The sequence below is a fragment of the Diplotaxodon limnothrissa genome, linkage group LG5 (genome assembly GCF_057381915.1).
Source record: "Diplotaxodon limnothrissa isolate DT_005_m linkage group LG5, D_limnothrissa_male_GT1.1, whole genome shotgun sequence".
Classification (NCBI taxonomy): domain Eukaryota; kingdom Metazoa; phylum Chordata; class Actinopteri; order Cichliformes; family Cichlidae; genus Diplotaxodon; species Diplotaxodon limnothrissa.
In genome coordinates this window covers 20,806,652-20,825,834 of record NC_140600.1, presented here as the reverse complement: position 1 = coordinate 20,825,834, position 19,183 = coordinate 20,806,652, and the positions used below count along the sequence as shown (strand labels likewise).

General features: G+C 39.5%; 3 protein-coding genes across 3 annotated transcripts; 1 reads left to right on the top strand and 2 right to left on the bottom strand.

The window, feature by feature from the left end:
* The first annotated feature begins 2,860 nt into the window (after positions 1–2,860).
* Positions 2,861–8,977, top strand: oxtra (oxytocin receptor a). The gene is made up of 2 exons (XM_085354163.1): positions 2,861–3,788; positions 8,727–8,977. Exons 1-2 carry the CDS (start codon positions 2,861–2,863, stop codon positions 8,975–8,977), a joined length of 1,179 nt encoding a protein of 392 aa, XP_085210289.1.
* A 2,198-nt stretch (positions 8,978–11,175) lies between these two features.
* On the bottom strand, positions 11,176–14,649 carry cav3 (caveolin 3). Its single transcript, XM_085354162.1, has 2 exons — positions 14,465–14,649; positions 11,176–13,132 (listed from the first exon to the last, which is right to left on the bottom strand). Exons 1-2 carry the CDS (start codon positions 14,579–14,581, stop codon positions 12,791–12,793), a joined length of 459 nt encoding a protein of 152 aa, XP_085210288.1. The 5' UTR covers positions 14,582–14,649; the 3' UTR covers positions 11,176–12,790.
* A 2,624-nt stretch (positions 14,650–17,273) lies between these two features.
* On the bottom strand, positions 17,274–18,553 carry LOC146632200 (caveolin-2-like). The gene is made up of 3 exons (XM_085354161.1): positions 18,401–18,553; positions 17,637–17,824; positions 17,274–17,430 (listed from the first exon to the last, which is right to left on the bottom strand). Exons 1-3 carry the CDS (start codon positions 18,551–18,553, stop codon positions 17,274–17,276), a joined length of 498 nt encoding a protein of 165 aa, XP_085210287.1.
* Between the last annotated feature and the right edge of the window lie 630 nt (positions 18,554–19,183).

Sequence of the window (19,183 nt, the reverse complement as noted above, 5' to 3'; positions counted from 1 at the left end):
TTAAGTGTAATCATCTACACTCTGTCGGTTTCACATGGTTAATGGTGTATATTATTTCTCTATCACAGAGAGTGGCACACATTATTTAGTATTTCACATGATGTTTAGCACAAATCCTTCTGTGTTTTTTCTTTTTTTGTCCTTTCATTTCTGCACTAACTCTCCAAATTAATCTATAACAGTTTTCATGTTGATGTAGGACTTGCGCAACACCCTTCACGCTTAAGTAGTATTAATCACCATTGTCATTTGAATCCCTAAATCCCAGTGCAGTGCTGCTCTTGGCAGCACATGTAGGAAGAAAAAAAGAAGTATATGTACAGAGGAATCAGGCCAATGTAACACATGGATATGAACATTTTAAAGGCAAATGTCTTCTTGTGATGGCATCAGCCACACAGGGGTAAATCAGTCCATTTTTTCACCTTATTAGTTTGCTTTGCAGTTTTCTTCATTAATATAATTCATTAATCATTTGGTTAAACCTAACACTGATATTATGAGGCGCGCACATAGTAGCATTGTGTGGTTTTTCTAAAATGTTTTGTTATATTAATTATGTTTCTCTTTCTTTGAGTTACCTGGGTTTGGGCGGTGGCTGTTTCCTGTCTGGGCAAAAGGTGTGGCTGAGGACTCTGGGAACAAAATGCCTGCTCAGCAGGACCAACCATGGGCTTACCAGGAGCAGGGGTGTTTTAGGTTTAGTTAGGTTATTCTGTGCTTAGTTAATATTAGTGTGTGTTTTTGCTTTCCCCCCTATTGTGTGTAAATGGTTTGGCCAAATCATTATAAAAGCTACTCTCACGTGTCTTTGTAATTAGGTCAGTTTGTGAGTTAAGTTGTGTCTCACTTTGTTTTGTTTAAGTTTCTGGAAATTACTTTTCGTGGAGTTATATTTAGTTGACCTCTTTTATGGGCCTGCTAAGTATGTTTTTGAATGTTGTTAATTCTGGACTTTTTGATGGTTAAAATAAAGAAAACCCTTTTTGAAGATACTTTTTTTGCCTCTGTCCTCTTTGCTTTGGCTGCTTGGTCCCTCACACTTATCCCCATGTGTGCGGGGTCATCATTCTGTCTTCCTTTATTATATATACACACATACATATATATATATACATGTATGATTATAGAAAGAAGAATAAAAGAAGAAGAATGCTGGTCACATAAGCAAAACCAGTGTTATTCTTGTCCTACTGGACAGTTTAAAGTGACCCTTAGAAAATCAGGAAGACATTTCCAAAACTTAAAGCAGCCGAGTCATGCATCTGGTCTAAGATGCCTTTTGATTCAGGCCAATAAAAAGCATATGCTGAGAGCACCAAGGTGCCTTTAAGAATAGCTCTTTGTCAGGTCTCAGTGCCTCTCCTAAACAGCTTGTGCTTCAGACATTTCATATGCCAGCCAGCATTTCCTCCCATTCATAGCCAGATCAGCTTCAAAGGGCGAAGATGATGTCACAAGACTGAAACTATTACCATTTATGGCGTGCCTTATAAAAATGAATTGCTTTCTTTTTCTTTTTTAAATGTCATTTCATACGTACAATCAACACGTTTCTGATTTTAAGTTATACAAATGTGTTTTATGGTACAATTTTTTTTAAAGTTATTCACCCGTATGTGCCTGCACTCACATTTAGCCTGTGAATGAGCTTGTGTTTATTAAACACATGTTTACTTTTCTAGCTGTTCCAAAATTTGACTCTGGGTGTCTTGACGTCAGGATCCCTTCAGGTCTCCAGCAGAATAAAAACATATTTCACTCTGACTTCCCAGGCGGTTTCAAAATATGAAAACAGCTTAATATATCTTCTATATCAGACTTCAGTTTGGAGCTAGTGTTTTCTTCATAGCTTTCTTGATATTAAATCTGACAACAAACAATCTTCATCAATGAGAAAATCACGTCTTAAAACCCACTTTTATTCCTTGGCTTTTAACCTCAGTGAGACTTAGTTTCTTTTTTAATGCAGTAGTTATTTAATTAATGATTTCACTCTTCTTTTATTTGTTTTTTATTTATATCTCATGTAATTTTATTTTACAGTTCCAATGTACAGCACTTTGTGTCAGCTGTGGTTGTTTTAAAGTGCTTTATAAATAAAGTTGATGATGATGATGATGAATGAGGCTGGTTGGTTATAAAATGAGCTCCGTGATTTATTGCAGATCTGGAGGAGAGTTGGTCCTCCGAGCTGCAAACACCATCGACGTTACTACTGAATAGTGCATATAGCCACCTAGTGGTAGTGTTGGTGATGAGTAAGGCTGTTGTCTGTTTTTACTGAACTGGGAATCTTATAATAGGGGCTTATGCTGTAGTGCCGGTCATTCGGATTCTTACCACAGATCATGGTGGAGCTTTCCATTTCTATAGCTTTTCGCCCCTCTCTGTAACATTTTAATTTGCAAGCCTTAATCTTAATTTTGAAAACAGATGAATGTATATTTTCAAGACCACAGCCTCTTAATTGAGAAAGAATGATTTTTGTTTTGGGATGTTACTTTGACCAGTGAGATCCTTATATTTTAGATCCTGTTGTTGGTCGCTACTATTCCCTTCTTCAGCTGACGTTTCTTTTTCAATGGACTTTTTGTGAACTGTTCTATATGATTTAGATAAGTGGAAACATTTGCTTCCCTCTCACACTCATATCCTGCTTTCAGAGGGGGAAATGTATGGGTGATTGAGATTCAAAGAACGAGTTCCTTTCTTTATTATTAAGGAAACATTTTTGAGCAGGGTTATGTCTTGCCACTGGTGAGGACTCACGGAAGACTTAAAGACCCTCCAGGTGACTCTTTCAGCTATTGCATGACTGCACAACCCTGACGCATCTGCGGAGGACGAGACTGCAGCAATGGAAAGTATTTCAAATGAAAGTGACATTTGGCAATTCAATGAATCTTGGAGGAACTCGAGTCTCATTAACGGAACCGGTGGTTTGAATCAGACAAACCCCTTGAAGCGGAATGAAGAAGTGGCGAGGGTGGAGGTGACTGTGCTCGCCTTGGTCCTCTTTCTGGCGCTCGCGGGTAACCTGTGCGTCCTGTTGGCTATCCACACAACCAAACACAGCCAGTCTCGTATGTATTATTTTATGAAACACCTGAGCATCGCCGATCTGGTTGTGGCGATATTTCAAGTTCTCCCTCAACTTATCTGGGACATTACATTTCGGTTCTATGGACCAGACATCTTGTGCCGGTTGGTGAAATACCTGCAGGTCGTTGGGATGTTCGCCTCCACTTATATGTTAGTTTTGATGTCTATAGACAGGTGTTTGGCAATTTGTCAGCCCCTCCGTTCTTTGCACAGGAGAAAAGACCGTTTATATGTCATATTTTCCTGGATCCTGAGTCTGCTCTTCAGTATCCCCCAGATGTTCATCTTTTCCCTGAGGGAGGTTGGCTCGGCCGGGTCAGGGGTGTATGACTGCTGGGGCGACTTCGTGAAACCTTGGGGAGCCAAAGCTTACATCACATGGATCAGCCTTACCATATACATAATTCCAGTGGCCATACTGAGCATTTGTTATGGGTTAATAAGCTTTAAAATATGGCAAAACTTTAAACTGAAAACCAGACGGGAGCAGTGCATAAACCTGACGCCTAAAACCACCAAAAGCAACACACTGGCCCGTGTAAGCAGCGTAAAGCTCATCTCCAAGGCGAAGATCACGACAGTGAAGATGACTTTTGTGATCGTGGTGGCTTACATCGTCTGCTGGACCCCCTTTTTCTCAGTTCAGATGTGGTCTGCGTGGGATCCAGCAGCCCCCCGTGAGGGTAGGATCAATGTTTAAGTTTAATAATATGCCAAGTGCGCGGCAGTGCGCAAAGGATATCGTGCTCCACGCGTCCTTACGCACTTACATTAATTTAAAACATGCTATTCCCATCACTCCTTTACGCACCATCCACACAGTATTTACAAATGACAATAAAATATATTTATTTATTTATTTATTTATTTTTAATCTGTTCCTCGTTAATTTGTGCACCAGAGCTCGAGTTAGTTGAAACAGACTGAGAAAGAAAACACAATTTAAGCCGTGCGTGCTCGGGTGCTTCGTGCCTTACGTTTTATAATGACTCAAAGAAAACCTGGTTCTGTTTTTACTAGAACGGCAAACTGTACAGGGTGGGGTAAAGACTGGGTAGAGGTCTTACGGTGAAACAAACGCAAAGAAAACAAAACGAGGAAAGATGTCTGTGAAGGTTCTCAGTCATCCAGGTCATCGTAGTCAAAAACGAGGAAAGAGTTTCACATAAACGTTTGGAAGCGCAAAGCCAATGTGAGATATTCACGTGATTTTAACAAAATTACCATTAATATCATTACCACTGATGCACCTGGGAGTACGTAATTAAAAGGTTTAAATGTGTATTGCCATCCTGTGACTGGCACATTCTAGGCAGGAAACCAGTGAATTCATTCTACTGTTTTCAGTAATGTTTTCTCATCTCATAATACACGTTTTTGCGGTTAGAAACATCAGGGCAAAGCAGAGTTTTTCAAGTTTCTTTTGAGCCTCCCTGCACTGCAGAGACTGAGTGATTGCTAATCATTAACCAAATTAGTGTGCACCACCACGCGCTCAGCAGCTTTCATTTGCGCCGGTGGGGTACACTGACATTTAGCCACAATGGCCACTAAACAGCCATCTACTGTATTTGGTCTCAGTGTGTATGGATCTGCGGGACTGTGTCCACACCCACTCAACATCATAAGCTTTAACGAGTCACAATACATTTGCACATCTGAGCGACATTCTTTAAGCAGAAAAGATTAAAAGCACATATCTATCACCTTGGTGATTAAGGAAATTAAATTTCAGCCATTAACCCGAGAGAGTTGCAAAATAATGTGCTTGCATCTCATTGTGAGTAAAAATAAACAGCCAAAGGGCATTGCAAAATCTGTTTGTTTGTTTTTTGTCACTAAATCATGTGTTCTTTAGTGACCATGAAAAATGTGTCCTTTTCCACACAGCACAATAAGATAAAAGAAACTGTCATGATGCCCCCCTTAGTAAATGGGACACATTCTCTGGTGTTACGGTTCTTTCTGTTCTTCTGCTTCTGTGGGTTTGCATTAAAGGGTTCGGCTGACCGGAACTTCCTTAAGCTTCATTGTTCACACCAGATGTTTATACTTACACTTAAGTTTTAAAATAAGAGGCTTATTGCTCGATAGTTTGCTGAAAAGGCTAATTGGTGTAAGGGCACCGTAGTCAGCGTCAGAGAAGCGAGAAAAGAGTGCTTGATCCTGTGAATGGAAAATGAAGTGATTCATTTATTTTCTTTTGCAGAAGGCTCCATCAGTACAGGTTGATGATTGAAAGTGAACAGCACTCAGAAAGGGCAGAACTGGCAGTGACACACGCCAGTGTTCATGCACAAAAGGCAGACAGGAATGCCATCCATGTGTGCGTGTGCAGATACACTTTTCCTTTAAGTCATAATAAAAAATTTTTACGTTAACCCAGACCAGACTGCTTAAGAAACAACAGGAAGAGTCAGTTCATTTAATATATGTTTTAAAAAGAATCAGCAAATGGTTGTCAGTTTTCAAATGGTTTAATCATTAATTTCTTTAATCTAATATTTGGTTGGGATACAAGGAGATGACAGATTGTGCTTTGTATTACACTGGACGATTAGTAAGGATCATACAATGGATTAGACTTCCCTAAGTTTCTTGTAGATGTTTCACGTCTCATTTGAGAAGCTTCTTCAGTTCTAAGACCAAATTATGGAGAGTCCCAGGTATTTAAGCCCTAGTGGGAGTGTCCCTTAAGAGGGTCGTTGAATCATTTGCCTCATCACATGAGCCAACAACATTGTCATGCCTTATGAAGCAGGTTTATCAAGAGAAACTCAGGAGAATCTTCTCCAAACACAACATCCCAGTGCACTTCCGATCCAGCCACACACTCAGACAAAACTGGCTCATCCCAAGGACAAAACTCCCAAACAAGCTAAACAATGTAGTGGATTCTGTGCAGTGCAGCGTGGAGTGCTCAGACCTCTACATTAGAGAAACCAAACAGCCTCTCCATAAATGCATGGCACGACATAGAAGAGCCACCTCAACAGGACAAGACTCAGCTGTACATCTGTATCTAAAGGACAAAGGTCACTCTTTCAAGGATGCTATTTTTCACATTTTGGACAGAGATGGTTTGAAAGAGGAGTAAAAGAAGCCATTTATGTCCACTGTGAACGACTATCTTTGAACAGAGGGGATGTCTTATTAAGGAACAACTCCGACTAAGGCTTAAAATTTGGGACTCTCCACCATTTGGTCTTGTAACTGAAGAAGCTTCTCAGATGAGAGGTGAAACGTGTTCAAGAAACTTGACGAAATCCAGTCACTTTTCTTTCCAAGCTCCTTAGACTACGTTAAGCCAAGCAGCTCCAGTGCAGACAGCACAGTGATATCCATCTTCTCTCGCTTAGCTTGCAAAGAAACCAAAGTATTCCCTTGCTGTCATTTGAACAAAGCATTTGTATGCTGTATATGGTTGTGCAGTATACACACATTTAGTGTATGAATATGTCCTCAAAGCTAGTCAGTCTTTTTCCAAATTCCTCCCAAACTACTGAGATGTCAGCGTTATTATTCATGTTAAGGAGACAGGACCTTTCACAGATGAGAATTTGACCATTTTTAGCACCTGGTTAGGCTTATCAAGGCTATTTCTGGAAATGTCATAGGATACTAAAATGTCCCATTCCTCTCAGGTTTGCTAGAAGGACATCAGCAGCATCTGTGATTTCACATTTAACAGCCAGACAGATTTCATTATGTAGAGGACAAAAACAGAAGAAGGTTAAAGCCTGAGTCAGACACTCACAGAATCACCCCACCCCCCCCAAAAAAAACAGAAAGAAAATTTAACACAAACATCTCCCCACTGAGCCTGCTGCACTCAGACACCGGCTCACACTCTATATACTATTGATTAAGAGCTTGAGGAACACAAAGCCCCATTGTTCAATCTCCAAGTGTTACACTTTTTAAAGGACAAGATGTGAAGAGAAAAATGCAATTTACTCATAAATATCACATATTGTAATAATCAAAATGAGATTACTGCTGATGTTTGTTTGCCCACAGGAAAAAAGACTCAGCATTAGGTCATCTCAGTAATGAATTGCTGAGAAGGCTATTATCAGTTGTGGCAGCCAGACAGATGTACCACCCAGGAGATGATGCTTCTTATTCTTTTCATTTGCTGAGTGATTTATTATTTCCTTGTGAAAGACACCAGGAGCTAATTTATTAAAGCCTTTTTGGGAGTAGTTCCTGATATTATTCAGCATCAGTGCAGGCCGTGCTCTCACTGCTCTGATAATAAATGTCTGAAAACTGCTCCAGCTGATATTATGCTCTGGCTGTTTCACACACTATTGCTCAAATCGTAACATCCATGACCGTCTAAAAGGAGTTCTTTGAGTCATAAATCCAACCCTTAATGGCTAGCTTTAATCATGCATGTGACTTTCACACCCTTCCAAAGAGCATTTACATTGATTTTTTTCTTTCTTTCAAGCTTAGAAATTGTCATTAAAGACAACATGAAAATGGGAGGAGCATAAACACACTGAAGAAAAGATCAGCAATCAGTGAGATGAGGTTAAATACAGGGTGTAAAGTAATTATATATATTCCATACATTTGTTAAATGTCATGTGAAAGGTGTAAACTTCATTTTGCACGCTTCTGCAGATTACTTAGTGTAAGGTATCATAATGACACTGCAGGGGAGCCATTTTCACTTCTCTTATTCTAACTGTTCCTCTTTGCAGGAATTCCCTTTGTTTCAGAAAGTCATCACTTTTCTTCTTTAAATAATTCACCATTTCAATTCTTTGTGTTGTATATTCCCCCTTCTCACTCTGCCAGCATCCTGAAACAGGAGCTGTTTTCAGCAGGAATGCATCTCCAGGAATATGTTAAATGTGTCGGCACAAGCAATTTTATTTTTATTTTTTAAAGGAAGCCAAGCAAAAATTACAGATGACTGCAGGTTGGTTTAGTCTGTGGCTGTCATCATATCAAATTTTTTACCCCATCATTAACTTTATTATAAAAAAAAAGTATCTTTCAGTTTGTAAGTTTGTTTGTTTGTTTTAGCAAATGAATTAAACTCATAATATGATGATATGAAGGAAAATGCACAAAAGATTTCAAGAAGAAAAACTGCAGATATTTCAATATTATCAACACATCCTCACCTCCAGCTGACTGTCCCCCCTGAGTCTTGTTCTGTTGATTTCTTCTTGTTGAAAGGGAGTTTTTCCTTCCCACTGTCGCCACGTACTTGCTCATAGTGTCTGATTGTTGTGCTTTTTTCTCTATTATTGCAGGGGCTTTACCTTACGATATAAAGTGCCTTGAAGTGATTGTTTTTGTGATTTGTCACACTATAAAAAGAATAGAATAGAATTGAACATGATATCAATATTTATTTTAAATATCACACAGTTATGGTCAATATCAGTGTAACACGGTACCTCATAGGCTTTTGTGAGACATGAAAATATCCACTGTGAAAAAACTCTACTGGGATAAAGACAGCTGTACCGCACTGTCAGCCAGTCAACAGCATCTTATTTGCTAGAATACAAAATTTCACAGAGTAAACAAGCTGCCTTTCAGTCCAGACTTGGCATAAATCTTTCATCTTTGTAACTTTTCTCTCTCCCCACACGCAGCCATGCCCTTCATTATCTCCATGCTGCTGGCCAGCCTCAACAGCTGCTGCAACCCCTGGATCTATATGTGCTTTGCCGGGCATCTGTTCCAGGATCTTAGGCAGAATCTTTGCTGTTCCACCCGCTACCTCAAGTCATCCCAGTGCCACTGTGAGCGTGACTTTAACTCCAGTCACAAGAGCAACTCTTCAACCTTTGCCATTAAGAGCACTAGCAGTCAGAGGAGCATCACACAGACTTCTACCACATAAGCCCCGGGCCCTCCATTCCCCTCCTTGCGCTGTGCCCTCAGCCTTTCACTACGTGCTGTCGACCATAAAATATCCAGCAGTTTGATTTCTTTAATGCCTCCTCACTGATGCTTGATGTTTAGAAGTGGGAAGACAACAAAAGTCTTAATTTTTTTTCTGTTTTATATCAGAGTGAAGTGGGAAAAGAATTGTGATAAAAGGAAATCTTCAGCTGAGTATTCCTAGGGGGTAAAGCGTTGCTCTTTAAAACTCACAGAGAGATAATCACAGACTAAGCTGTATCTTCAGCTGATTTTTTGTTGTATTTTCTTCTTACACTTTTCATTTTAGATGTACAGTATATGTTTGCAATGCAGAAAAAGTACAGTCTTTACAAAGCTTCTAAGCGCCGTCAGCCACAGCATGGGTTCAGTTAGTGTCACCAGCAGAGCTTCTGGATCCTACTTGTCATGTTGTGTTATGATGAAATTGTTCTTCTGTTGTAAATACTGCGCACCACATTGTTCATTTTGTCACATTTTCAGTGGACTGCATACCTGTAAAACATGTAAAATGTTACTTGAGTTCTTGTTAGATGTGAGATGCCTGTCACTGATAAATATTTTCAAAAAACATATTAAAAAAATAAAGAATGAAAGCAACCAAAAATACACTTATGATAAAATTATTTAAACACAGCTGGTTAGTTTTCCTTTCGCCTCCTGAAAGGAGTCTAAAAAGATTCTTGGCATAACATTCAAGTTGGGAACATCCTGTTTCAGCCCCAAAATTCAGTATAGGGTTGAGACCTGACCTGGTTGAGACTTTATACACTAATGAGTGACTCATGTTTCTGTCAGATACCTGAAGGCAACAGTTGCTGCATGACATGAAAATAAAACAAGCTGTGACTAAATAACTCTGACGTGTTGACAGTCTGGATTTGTTAATTGCAGCACAATGGTTATCAATACTGGTAGTCAGAAGGGACTTGAATGAAAAGCCAAAACTGTATGATACAATGAATATTATAATTAAATATGAATAAATAATACTGAAAGTACAGCAACATCCCTCAGATGTGTAAAAGGCGAGCTTCATTATTATTCAGCTGCCTTATACTGATCGAGCCAAGCTTTAGATTTAATCTTGAAGAGTCAAAATGATGGATTTGAGTAGGCTAATATTTACCTTGAACACTAATTGGCCACTTTTTCAGGTACAACTGTTCAAATGCTCATTAATGCAAATATTGAATCAATTAATCACATGGCAGCAATTCAATGTATTTAGGCATGTGGATTTGATCAAGACAACCTGCTGGAGTTGGAACCGAGCATCAGGATGAAGAAGAAGATCATACTACTGTAGATGCCACTCCTGTCATCCAAGAACAGGAAATCGAGGCTACAGTTTACACCGACCCACCAAAATTGCACAATGGAAGATTGGAAAAAACATTGTTTGCTCTGATGATTGTGACGGATTCAGATTCCAATCATTTTATTTATCCCCAACTTATTGGGAAATTAAGAGTGTCACGAGTGGCATATAGTGAAACAGAATAAGTGGCTGGTGGTCATTTTGTTGACACTCTCTCTCCCCCAAAAGTTACCCGAGTATTGCTGCCAACCGTATCACTTTATGACCACAGTTATCCATCTGCTGATGACTGCTTCCAGCAGGATAATGCACCATGGCACAAGTTCAACTCATCTCAAACTGGTTTCTTGACCATGACAATGAGTTCACTGTACTCAAATGGCCTCCACAGTCACCAAATCGCAGTGCAGTAGAGCACCTTAGAGATATGATGGAATGAGAGATTTTCATCATGAATGCGCAGCCAGCAAATCTGCAGCAGCTGTGTGATGCTATCATGTCAATGTGGAGCAAAATCTCCAAGGAATGATTCAGCACCTTGCTGAAACTGTGCCACAAACCATTACTGCAGTTCTGAAGGCAAAAAGCAATCTAACATGTACTAGCAAGGTGTACCTAATGCAAAGGCCAATCTTTCTATTAAACAGGTATACATATGTATGGATTCAGTCATTCGTAGCCTTGTTACTGTGCTAATGTTTAAAGCCACTAATGGAACCATTATTATTAAATGACTCATAAATGAGCGGTTATTGACCACATCAATAACTGCTCATTCACAAGTACTTTATGGGTACATTAATTAAAAATAAATATGGAGGCCAATCAGTGTGTGTGATTCTGCTTTTTTAATTTATGTTTTGCAAAAGGCAGAAAAAATATGTAAATGAAAAACTTAGAAAATGAGTATTTATATTTTATACTTTACTTGCTAACTGCCCTTTTTTCCAGTGATTCAGCAGCATTAATTTTGTGCTCATGAAACTGAAAATTTGTTTTTGAAAATAAAGCCCTGCATTTCCTTTTAATCTGCTTTCCAGTGGATTCAACCTGACAATTCAGTGTGAGAATTGTAAAAATCTGTGAAAAGGTTTAATCTTGCAGTAAACATATGTTTACTAAAGTCTGTGAGTTTAAAATGTGTGTCTTGGTTATTAAAATGTGTGATGAGAGCTTAACCTAATTAAGTCTTACAAATTAAGAGCATCATTCTAGTAAAATGAAAGTGATTAAAGCCTTTTTGTTTTAATAAAATGTGGTTGCATAACTACATAAGGCATTAAACAGTGTGATAATGTCTTGAAGAGTCTGCTATTTCTCAGTATTATAGTATGTGGACTATACAAAAGTGGTTTATAGCTAAGAAGAAATGAGTGTGGTGACAATGAATTATTGATCGTGGATCTCAGACACAAAAGAAAAGCACATGAAAGATACACAACAGCAACCTCTGGTGGGTCACAGGTCACAGGTCACCTCTTCCAGAAGGACAGTATCAGTGAAACAGATGTTAGGCTCAGATATTTTCTGACGCCTCTCAGAAGGTTTTGAAAAATGCACACAATACACTCAAACTCTGGTGCAACATAGTCAGCAAAACGATTTTCTATCCAGTTTAAGGTATTTTTGTAATGTTTTTGCTTCTCAGACTGCAGGTCTAAAAAAAAAGAAAAGAAAAAACCAGAAAAGAAAAACACTGTGAAAAATTAACACAGATCTCACAAAGAAATTTTACTTCACTCCAACATATATGTTTAGAATTGACTAAAATACGCAAATAAGCATTTTTATTATTCACCTCATCACACTTTGAATAGAGGAAGTGTCTGTTCGACACATGTATGCATTTGTAAGTCTTCAAAACGACTACTATGTTTTGTACACTAATCAGAAATTAGGGGGAAATTACATCAGAATACACAAAGAAACCGGATCATACAAAGATAAATTCTTTCACTCACGTTAAAGTATTAACAATAAGATACATTCATTTAATTCAAGTGAAACAATTCCAGATGCAGGATCATACAGCATCAATTTTAAGATGGCCAAATGCGATTCAATAAAGCAGCAGCATCCTCAGGTTACAGCAGTGTCGTGAAGTTCGTTTCATGTGCAGTGAACCAGTAGACATTGTCCGAGCATTTTGTGTAACAAATAATACATGAGGGCGATCGAATCTAGATAGGGCCTTTCTCCAGAAGTGCCAGAGCTGTCGGAGAACCACACTGCCTGCTTCAGCTGTCACAGAACTTCTGCTGGCACAACCCACAGTGGGCATGTCAGGATTCAGATCGATGAGTCAGACACTGGGAGGGTGGGGAACAACATGTCATGTCAAGGTGGAGGAAGAGTATTAGGCAGCAAGCAAGATGCCAAGTCTGGTCTTCTGGTGTATAAAAAGATACTACGCTTCATCCGATCACACTACAAACACTACTGCAGGAGTTCTTAGACTTCTTTGCGCAGTGCCACGCGAACACTGCTGAAGATCTTGCCCAAGGCTTCAAAGAAGGGATCGCAGAAGGTCTGGATGCAAAGGGAGTAGATGCGGCTCACGCACTGCGACTCAATCAGGCAGCTCTTGATGCAGGGCACCACAGCCCAGATGTGGCAGAAGGAGATGCAGGCAAACAGGAAGCCCCAGAGCAGGGCCACGGGGATACCAAAGACAGCAGACAAAACGCGGTAGCACCAGTATTTGGAAACAGTGAAAGTGGTGTAGCTGAGCTTCCACACCCCATCCAGGCTGTGTGTACCATCAGGCTCTGCAATGACATCCTCAAACTCCACCTAATAAGACATTTTAAAAAGCCATTCATTAATACCGATACACAAGAGAACAACGCTTTCAGAGCAAGCGTCACGCACATGGCAATGACATGCTTAATAATTAGTAATCATATGCCTCAGAAAGCTGCAGTGTTGGCGCATGCAGAGAAAATAACTGTTTGTAGCACTTTGTGCCTTTCAAACAGAGAAAAACTGAGGAGTGTGTTTAATGCAGCATCGTAATAATTCTAAAAGCTTTATTGCAGCACAAACCGAAGATAAACTCGTGTAAAATTCATGAGAGCTACTTTACATTGGTCTGATTTGGTTTTTAGTTTTCTAAAGTGCAGTCTTGGTAGGCTGCTTTTTCAGCTCAGGCTCAGTGATGAAATGTTATTCAAGCTAGAAAGTGATCATGTCCACATCTAAAGCATTTTCTTTGCTTCCAGAACATTGGTTATGATCAATTTGGGAGTAAAAAGGCTGTTTCCCGCAGAGATAGCGGGGTGAGATTATACTTTGAATGAACAAATGAATGAATGAATGCACTGCTGTTCTATATTTTTCTGCATGGTCTGGGCCATTTCAGGCATTAGAGTACTATTAGAGGCATATGTAAAGCAAAAAGCAGTGTAATTTTAGAAAAACCTAACACGCACGTGGTTCATACATAAGCTGTCAAATCCTCTGAAGGATTCTGTGACTAATTGAAGGATAGCGTTTTCATGGATCATAAATCATTTTGGTTTAATGAAAAAGCAAAGAATATGAAGTGTTAGCAAAGAATTGGATTACATTATAAGTGCTAATTCATCAATAAAAGTACTATCTATGCAGGAGTAAATGGATCAGAGATAGCCCTTACAGTTTGATAAATATTTCAGTTATTATAAGTTACTGTTGTATAATTTTCTGAAAACTGACAAAAGCAAGCCTCTAAATCAGTCATGAGCTTACACACTACACACAATCACAATCCTCATTGTTTAAATGTTTACCTTAAGTCAAACAATATATAATCTAAAGTATGGTGGGTTCTGTCCTTACATAAAGGATTTTGTGGTGAACACATGGCAACAATCACAGTATAAACAGTAACTTAAATAACACATCGTGGCACAGTGTATCAGTTTCAGGCTGTCCTGCCCCTTTCCTAAAATAAACTTTGCGTTCTGCACAAGCAACAGGAATAGCTCTTGGTCTATTTTTTTTTTTGCCGTTACACTCATATGTTATCACTTCTTTTTTTTCCAGCAACCACTTAAAAAAAATCCACATTTCCATACATGCAAAAGCAGGTGACAGATTCTTAAAGCTGTTAATGGCAGGGTGTCGTGTCCATGCTGCACAAACCTTCACCACGTCCTCGTTGATCTGCTTGGGATCTCTGTTAATTAGATCTATCTCTTTGGTGTGGCTGTCCTTCACAAACTTCTCCTCATTAGTGTTGTACTGGTACTGATCCGCCATGGTCGGGCTGCAGGTCCTGGATGAAGAAAGTGAAGATAAACCTTTAATCAACCTGCGCGCAGCAGCCTCAGTTCGCTTCTGACCTGGTATCACTACTGTGCCGCTCCCGCTGACATGCCAGGGGACAGCTGCTGCAGACGCCCTGGTAAAAATGGAGGCCTGACCCCCCCACCCCGCACGCACAGAGAAGGTTTACACTCACACACTTGCACACAATGTAATGCACACAGACATAAAAGGAATGTCTTAAAGGAGAACCCAGGGTTGTGTCACATTTCACACAGGGTTGTTGGGCTGACTGGGCCGGGTTTGCACAGAGGCCCCAACTTCCACTCGAAAGTGAGGCAGAAAGTCTCATCCTGTGGCTTTAGTTACTACACACAGTCTTAAGACTGGAGTTAAGTTTAGAGGATTGACTTTAACATGTTTGCACGTCAACAATCAATGATAACAGCACTCTGTTCCATTAATGTAATGGTAATGTAATTAATTAATGTTCACCTTAACACTCAGACTCATCCTCCATGTCCTATTTTTCTCAGCTTAGAATTTGTATTATAAATTATTTGAGGCACTGTATATTCTTTTAGAGGGCTTGTCGGGAAGGTTTTGACACACAACAGAGTGCTCAAATACTAAGGAAAATACTGCTCCATCATTGGAGGCTAAGGCAGAAAATAGATAACAAAAACAATTTAGCTTTTATATTCTAATCAATATGTTTACTTTCATAATGGTAATCATAACAACAATGTGACTCAGTCATTACTTTCCATACGCTGTGGTACAGAGCATGACGAGCCCACACAAATGCATGTCCTTAGCCTTCTCGTATACTTCTGATTTAGTCACAGCGAATACATAAAATTCAATAGTCCCCAAAATAAAACAGGCTTCAGTCTTTCCTAAGCTCTGCAGTTGTTGCTATCAGTCATAGCTTTCTATATCAGTATATTCCCTAAACAAACTCATACACTATTGCTGCAACAAAAAAAGGAGGTGGGGAATAGGAGGCAGCGCAGAGATTGCTGTGATGAAAATTGCTTCAAAGGCTCTTAGCACCACCAGCAGCACCAGCAGCTCTGTGTTGCTATGTATCTCAAACAGTTGCGTGTAAGAGAAGTACAGGAAGCTCGACTGTGGATGAAGGACTGGCATTCCTTGTCCCAGTTTCCTGTTGGTAGAGACGGAGATGAAGAGGGAGAGGTGGAATGAGATCAGAGTGCATGTGATTGGGTGCCAAGCCAATTAGGGGTGTATTCTTAGCACTGAGGCAGACGGACAGAAATAGCTCTGCAGAGAGTCACGGTGGGCATACCTCTGCCTCCATGGGTGTCGGCGCAGTTAGCTGAGACTGCACTGGCTCTTGTCTTCCACTTAATGTACACAGACACAAGCGGGTCTCATGCCTATATTTAGACTCATATAGAATGTAGTGGGTAGAGTAGGTATCACTAGCTCAGGTTATATTACGCACACAGGTGGTGCTCCCTTTGCAATGAGCACTGCTGGGTGTGTAACTTGAGACAAATACAAAATATGATTTATAATGAAATGAATTTCCAATAACAATAAATTCTTACACTTGTTTAATCAAATATTAGGTTTGATCCTACAAGCTGTACAAATGAGGTGAATCACAACATTTACAGATTTGTTTTAATTTCTCAAACACAAGGGGAAGCACGCTGGTTCAATAGTTAGTTTTGCATGTTCTGCATGTCTGCATGGGTAATTGGGCTTTCTTCTACAGTCCAAAAATTTGCTTGTCAGGTTAATTGGTGTATCTAAATTGGAATATGCAGATGTGATTGGGTGCCTAGGCAATCAGAGGTCTCTATTTGAATATGCAGATGATGGTCTGTATTTGACTATCATCCACAGATAATGGCAGACAGGTTCCAAGGTTGCACACCTTCTGGCTCTTAAACTTCCACTCCTTTCGATTTACACTACATTTAACACAGGAGGCTTTCTGTTATAAACGTGTTACTTCCAATCAAGCTAAAAGAAGATTCAGAGGAACCTTTTTCCATAGAAAAATAAATCAGAGTGAAATTAGTTGTTGGTCTCCACCTTCAGCTATCATCTTGTTTAGTAGAAACTACTGCATATAACTGGATTCAAAACCTTAAACCAAAAGTTGTTAGCAGGTGTTGAAACTTTTTTTTTTTTACATATTGCATTCATATTGTCTTCATTAACCTCACATACACATCAGTCCATCCAGAGGACTGTCCAGTGCTCTGCTAGAGCTCTTAACCTCCTAATCTGTTTTTATAATCAGTTCAAATTTTATGGGTGGATTAAATTGGAAATTAATTGCAATATTTGTCATTCACTTTGCTTTCAGTGGATTATTCTTTTACATGTGTATTAAGGAGGTTTAAATATAATTTATTATTGAATTATTATTTATTAATTCCCCTCAGTGTATGCTTTTTGTGTTGCCCTTATCTAGACAGCCAAAAGGTTTTATGCATAATGCACTATAATATTTAGAAAACAGAAGACTAATTATATATTTCAGCATGACAAATTACACGATAAGTGAATAAAAACAGAATAATCACAGATGGTTAAAATACAGATGATCATTTCCCTCCCAGCAGAATTAGTATGCAGTCTGTCGCCGCTGTTCATGTGCCATAATTGCTGTTTTAACCAATCGTTTCCACACAGTGTGCTTCCATCAGTTTTCATCTTTTGCCAGAAGGATGGTGACTTGACCACAGCACTTTCCAATACTGGTAAAGAATGGACTGATAAAAATGTTCAGTATGCTGGCCCACACAGTCTGAACCCAGCGCATATTGATGAGAAGGAGCTGCACACATGGCACGATCAACCTGAAGGACACAAAGAAGAGGACAAAATATGAGCTCATTTAATAAAAAGGAAGTAAAAATCATTTTGGACTCCTGGACAGAGTCCCCTGAATGTATCAGAGAAAACGTGACAACCATTTCTGCCTAAAGATTCTTACTTAGCAGAAAACTAGTGCAGCTATTCAGTCTTGTCTGTAAGTCTGCTTGTCACAGTGTAAGCGTCCTACCAGATATGCAGGCAGCTGAGCACAGCAAAGAGGAGCCCTGCTGCCAGTGAGACTGGCACAGCCAGCAGGAGAGAGATGAATCGGTAGCACCATAGTCTGGATACCTCAAACAGGGCGTGACTCCATAGCCACACTTTATCAAAGCTCCGCACAGAGGGGGGTTCTGCAATCACATCCTCAAACATGACCTCCAGACACAAACAGGGAGACTGTAAGTGATTCCTATGCTGGCATGAATGCCGTTTGCATGTTACAAATATCAGAAAATGATCATGAGAGATGAGGTAAATGAATGTGTTACTGTATCAGAGAAACAAAACAATACTTTATAACAGTGGTCCAAAACTATTTCTGCCATGCTCTCCCTCAGATTCCAGTAAAATTTCAATACACTCACTCCACAATTTTTATTAATGACTAACAATAAAAAATCATTTACATGTCACTAATAGCACTATTAGAGTGTGCGCATATGTCCACTTGAGGTCAGTATTGGGAAACACATTATTATTATTAAACTGGTAATTCCTCTTTCATTGAGTGGAAATTAAGCATAAGGAAAGTTTTCAACAAGGACTGAATTTATCCAAACTGGATAACAATTTACTCTTACAAACTTTTTAATTGGATGAATCACGTGTACAACAACAGCTTAATAACTAAATCTGAAACACAGATTTAGTTACTAAGATTTAGTGCTCCCTGTCTCGTGTCCTGTACTGTGTATTCTCTGCTCATGTTTCTGCTGGTTGCACATTGGTTACCTTAAGACTGCTGTTGACTTTTTTGGGATCCCTGTCATAAATCACAGGCCTCGTGTCACTGTGGATGAAGTCCAGAGCTTCAGAGTGAACATCCACCTTTACTTCCAGCAGTTCCCCCAATGGTCTCTTGTCTTTCAATCTTTCGTCCTCCATGTTCAATAAGCTGCGCTGTGTGTCTGAATGGTATCATCGAAAACAGGGAGGATGAGCAGGAGGACGGCTGGCTTGTTGCTAGCACCCAGGTGGAACATAGTATTCTGCTGACTGAACTGACTGCTGTTGAGGAATGCCTTTATTGGCTTTTACAGCCGTGCTTTGACATTTTGTGACACACTACATTATAAGTCTCATTTGTGCCTGCATGAGAAATATCCATCACTTGTGGAATCAAATCAGTCCTGACTTCCTGCTTAAATATTGCCAGGGTGATGATCAGGGGGAGTACTCTGGCACTCACATTACAGAGTTACTTCATCACAGCGACAGTGTTTGGCAGTGTTGGTCAATTAAATATAGACTCCTCACCAAATCACCAGCTCCTTGCTAGCAGTCCCTATCCCTCACAGCATAAAGTAAGCTGTCCCATTGATTTTTTTTGTATTCGTTTGTCTATTGTAAAACCGTGCCTGTGTAGTCACTTTTTTTTAACTTCAGCATGGCTCCTTGTATCAAGAAAAAAAAACCTCAAACCTTAGAGTCTTTAAATTGTCCTCACAAAATGAATCCTCATTCATTTCAAAGCATCAAATTACAGTGTGAGCTTTATGTATTGATTTCATATCA

What these genes read in the sequence shown, in the direction of transcription:
- oxtra (XM_085354163.1), top strand. Translation starts at nt 2,861, where the DNA reads ATGGAAAGTATTTCAAATGAAAGTGACATTTGGCAATTCAATGAATCT. An exon ending in TCCAGCAGCCCCCCGTGAGG is followed by an intron (nt 3,789 to 8,726) that starts GTAGGATCAATG and finishes CCCCACACGCAG; the next exon opens with CCATGCCCTTCATTATCTCC.
- cav3 (XM_085354162.1), bottom strand. Translation starts at nt 14,581, where the DNA reads ATGGCGGATCAGTACCAGTACAACACTAATGAGGAGAAGTTTGTGAAG. An exon ending in TCAACGAGGACGTGGTGAAG is followed by an intron (nt 13,133 to 14,464) that starts GTTTGTGCAGCA and finishes ATGTCTTATTAG; the next exon opens with GTGGAGTTTGAGGATGTCAT.
- LOC146632200 (XM_085354161.1), bottom strand. Translation starts at nt 18,553, where the DNA reads ATGGAGGACGAAAGATTGAAAGACAAGAGACCATTGGGGGAACTGCTG. An exon ending in AAGTCAACAGCAGTCTTAAG is followed by an intron (nt 17,825 to 18,400) that starts GTAACCAATGTG and finishes TTGTGTCTGGAG; the next exon opens with GTCATGTTTGAGGATGTGAT. An exon ending in CTCAGCTGCCTGCATATCTG is followed by an intron (nt 17,431 to 17,636) that starts GTAGGACGCTTA and finishes TGTGTCCTTCAG; the next exon opens with GTTGATCGTGCCATGTGTGC.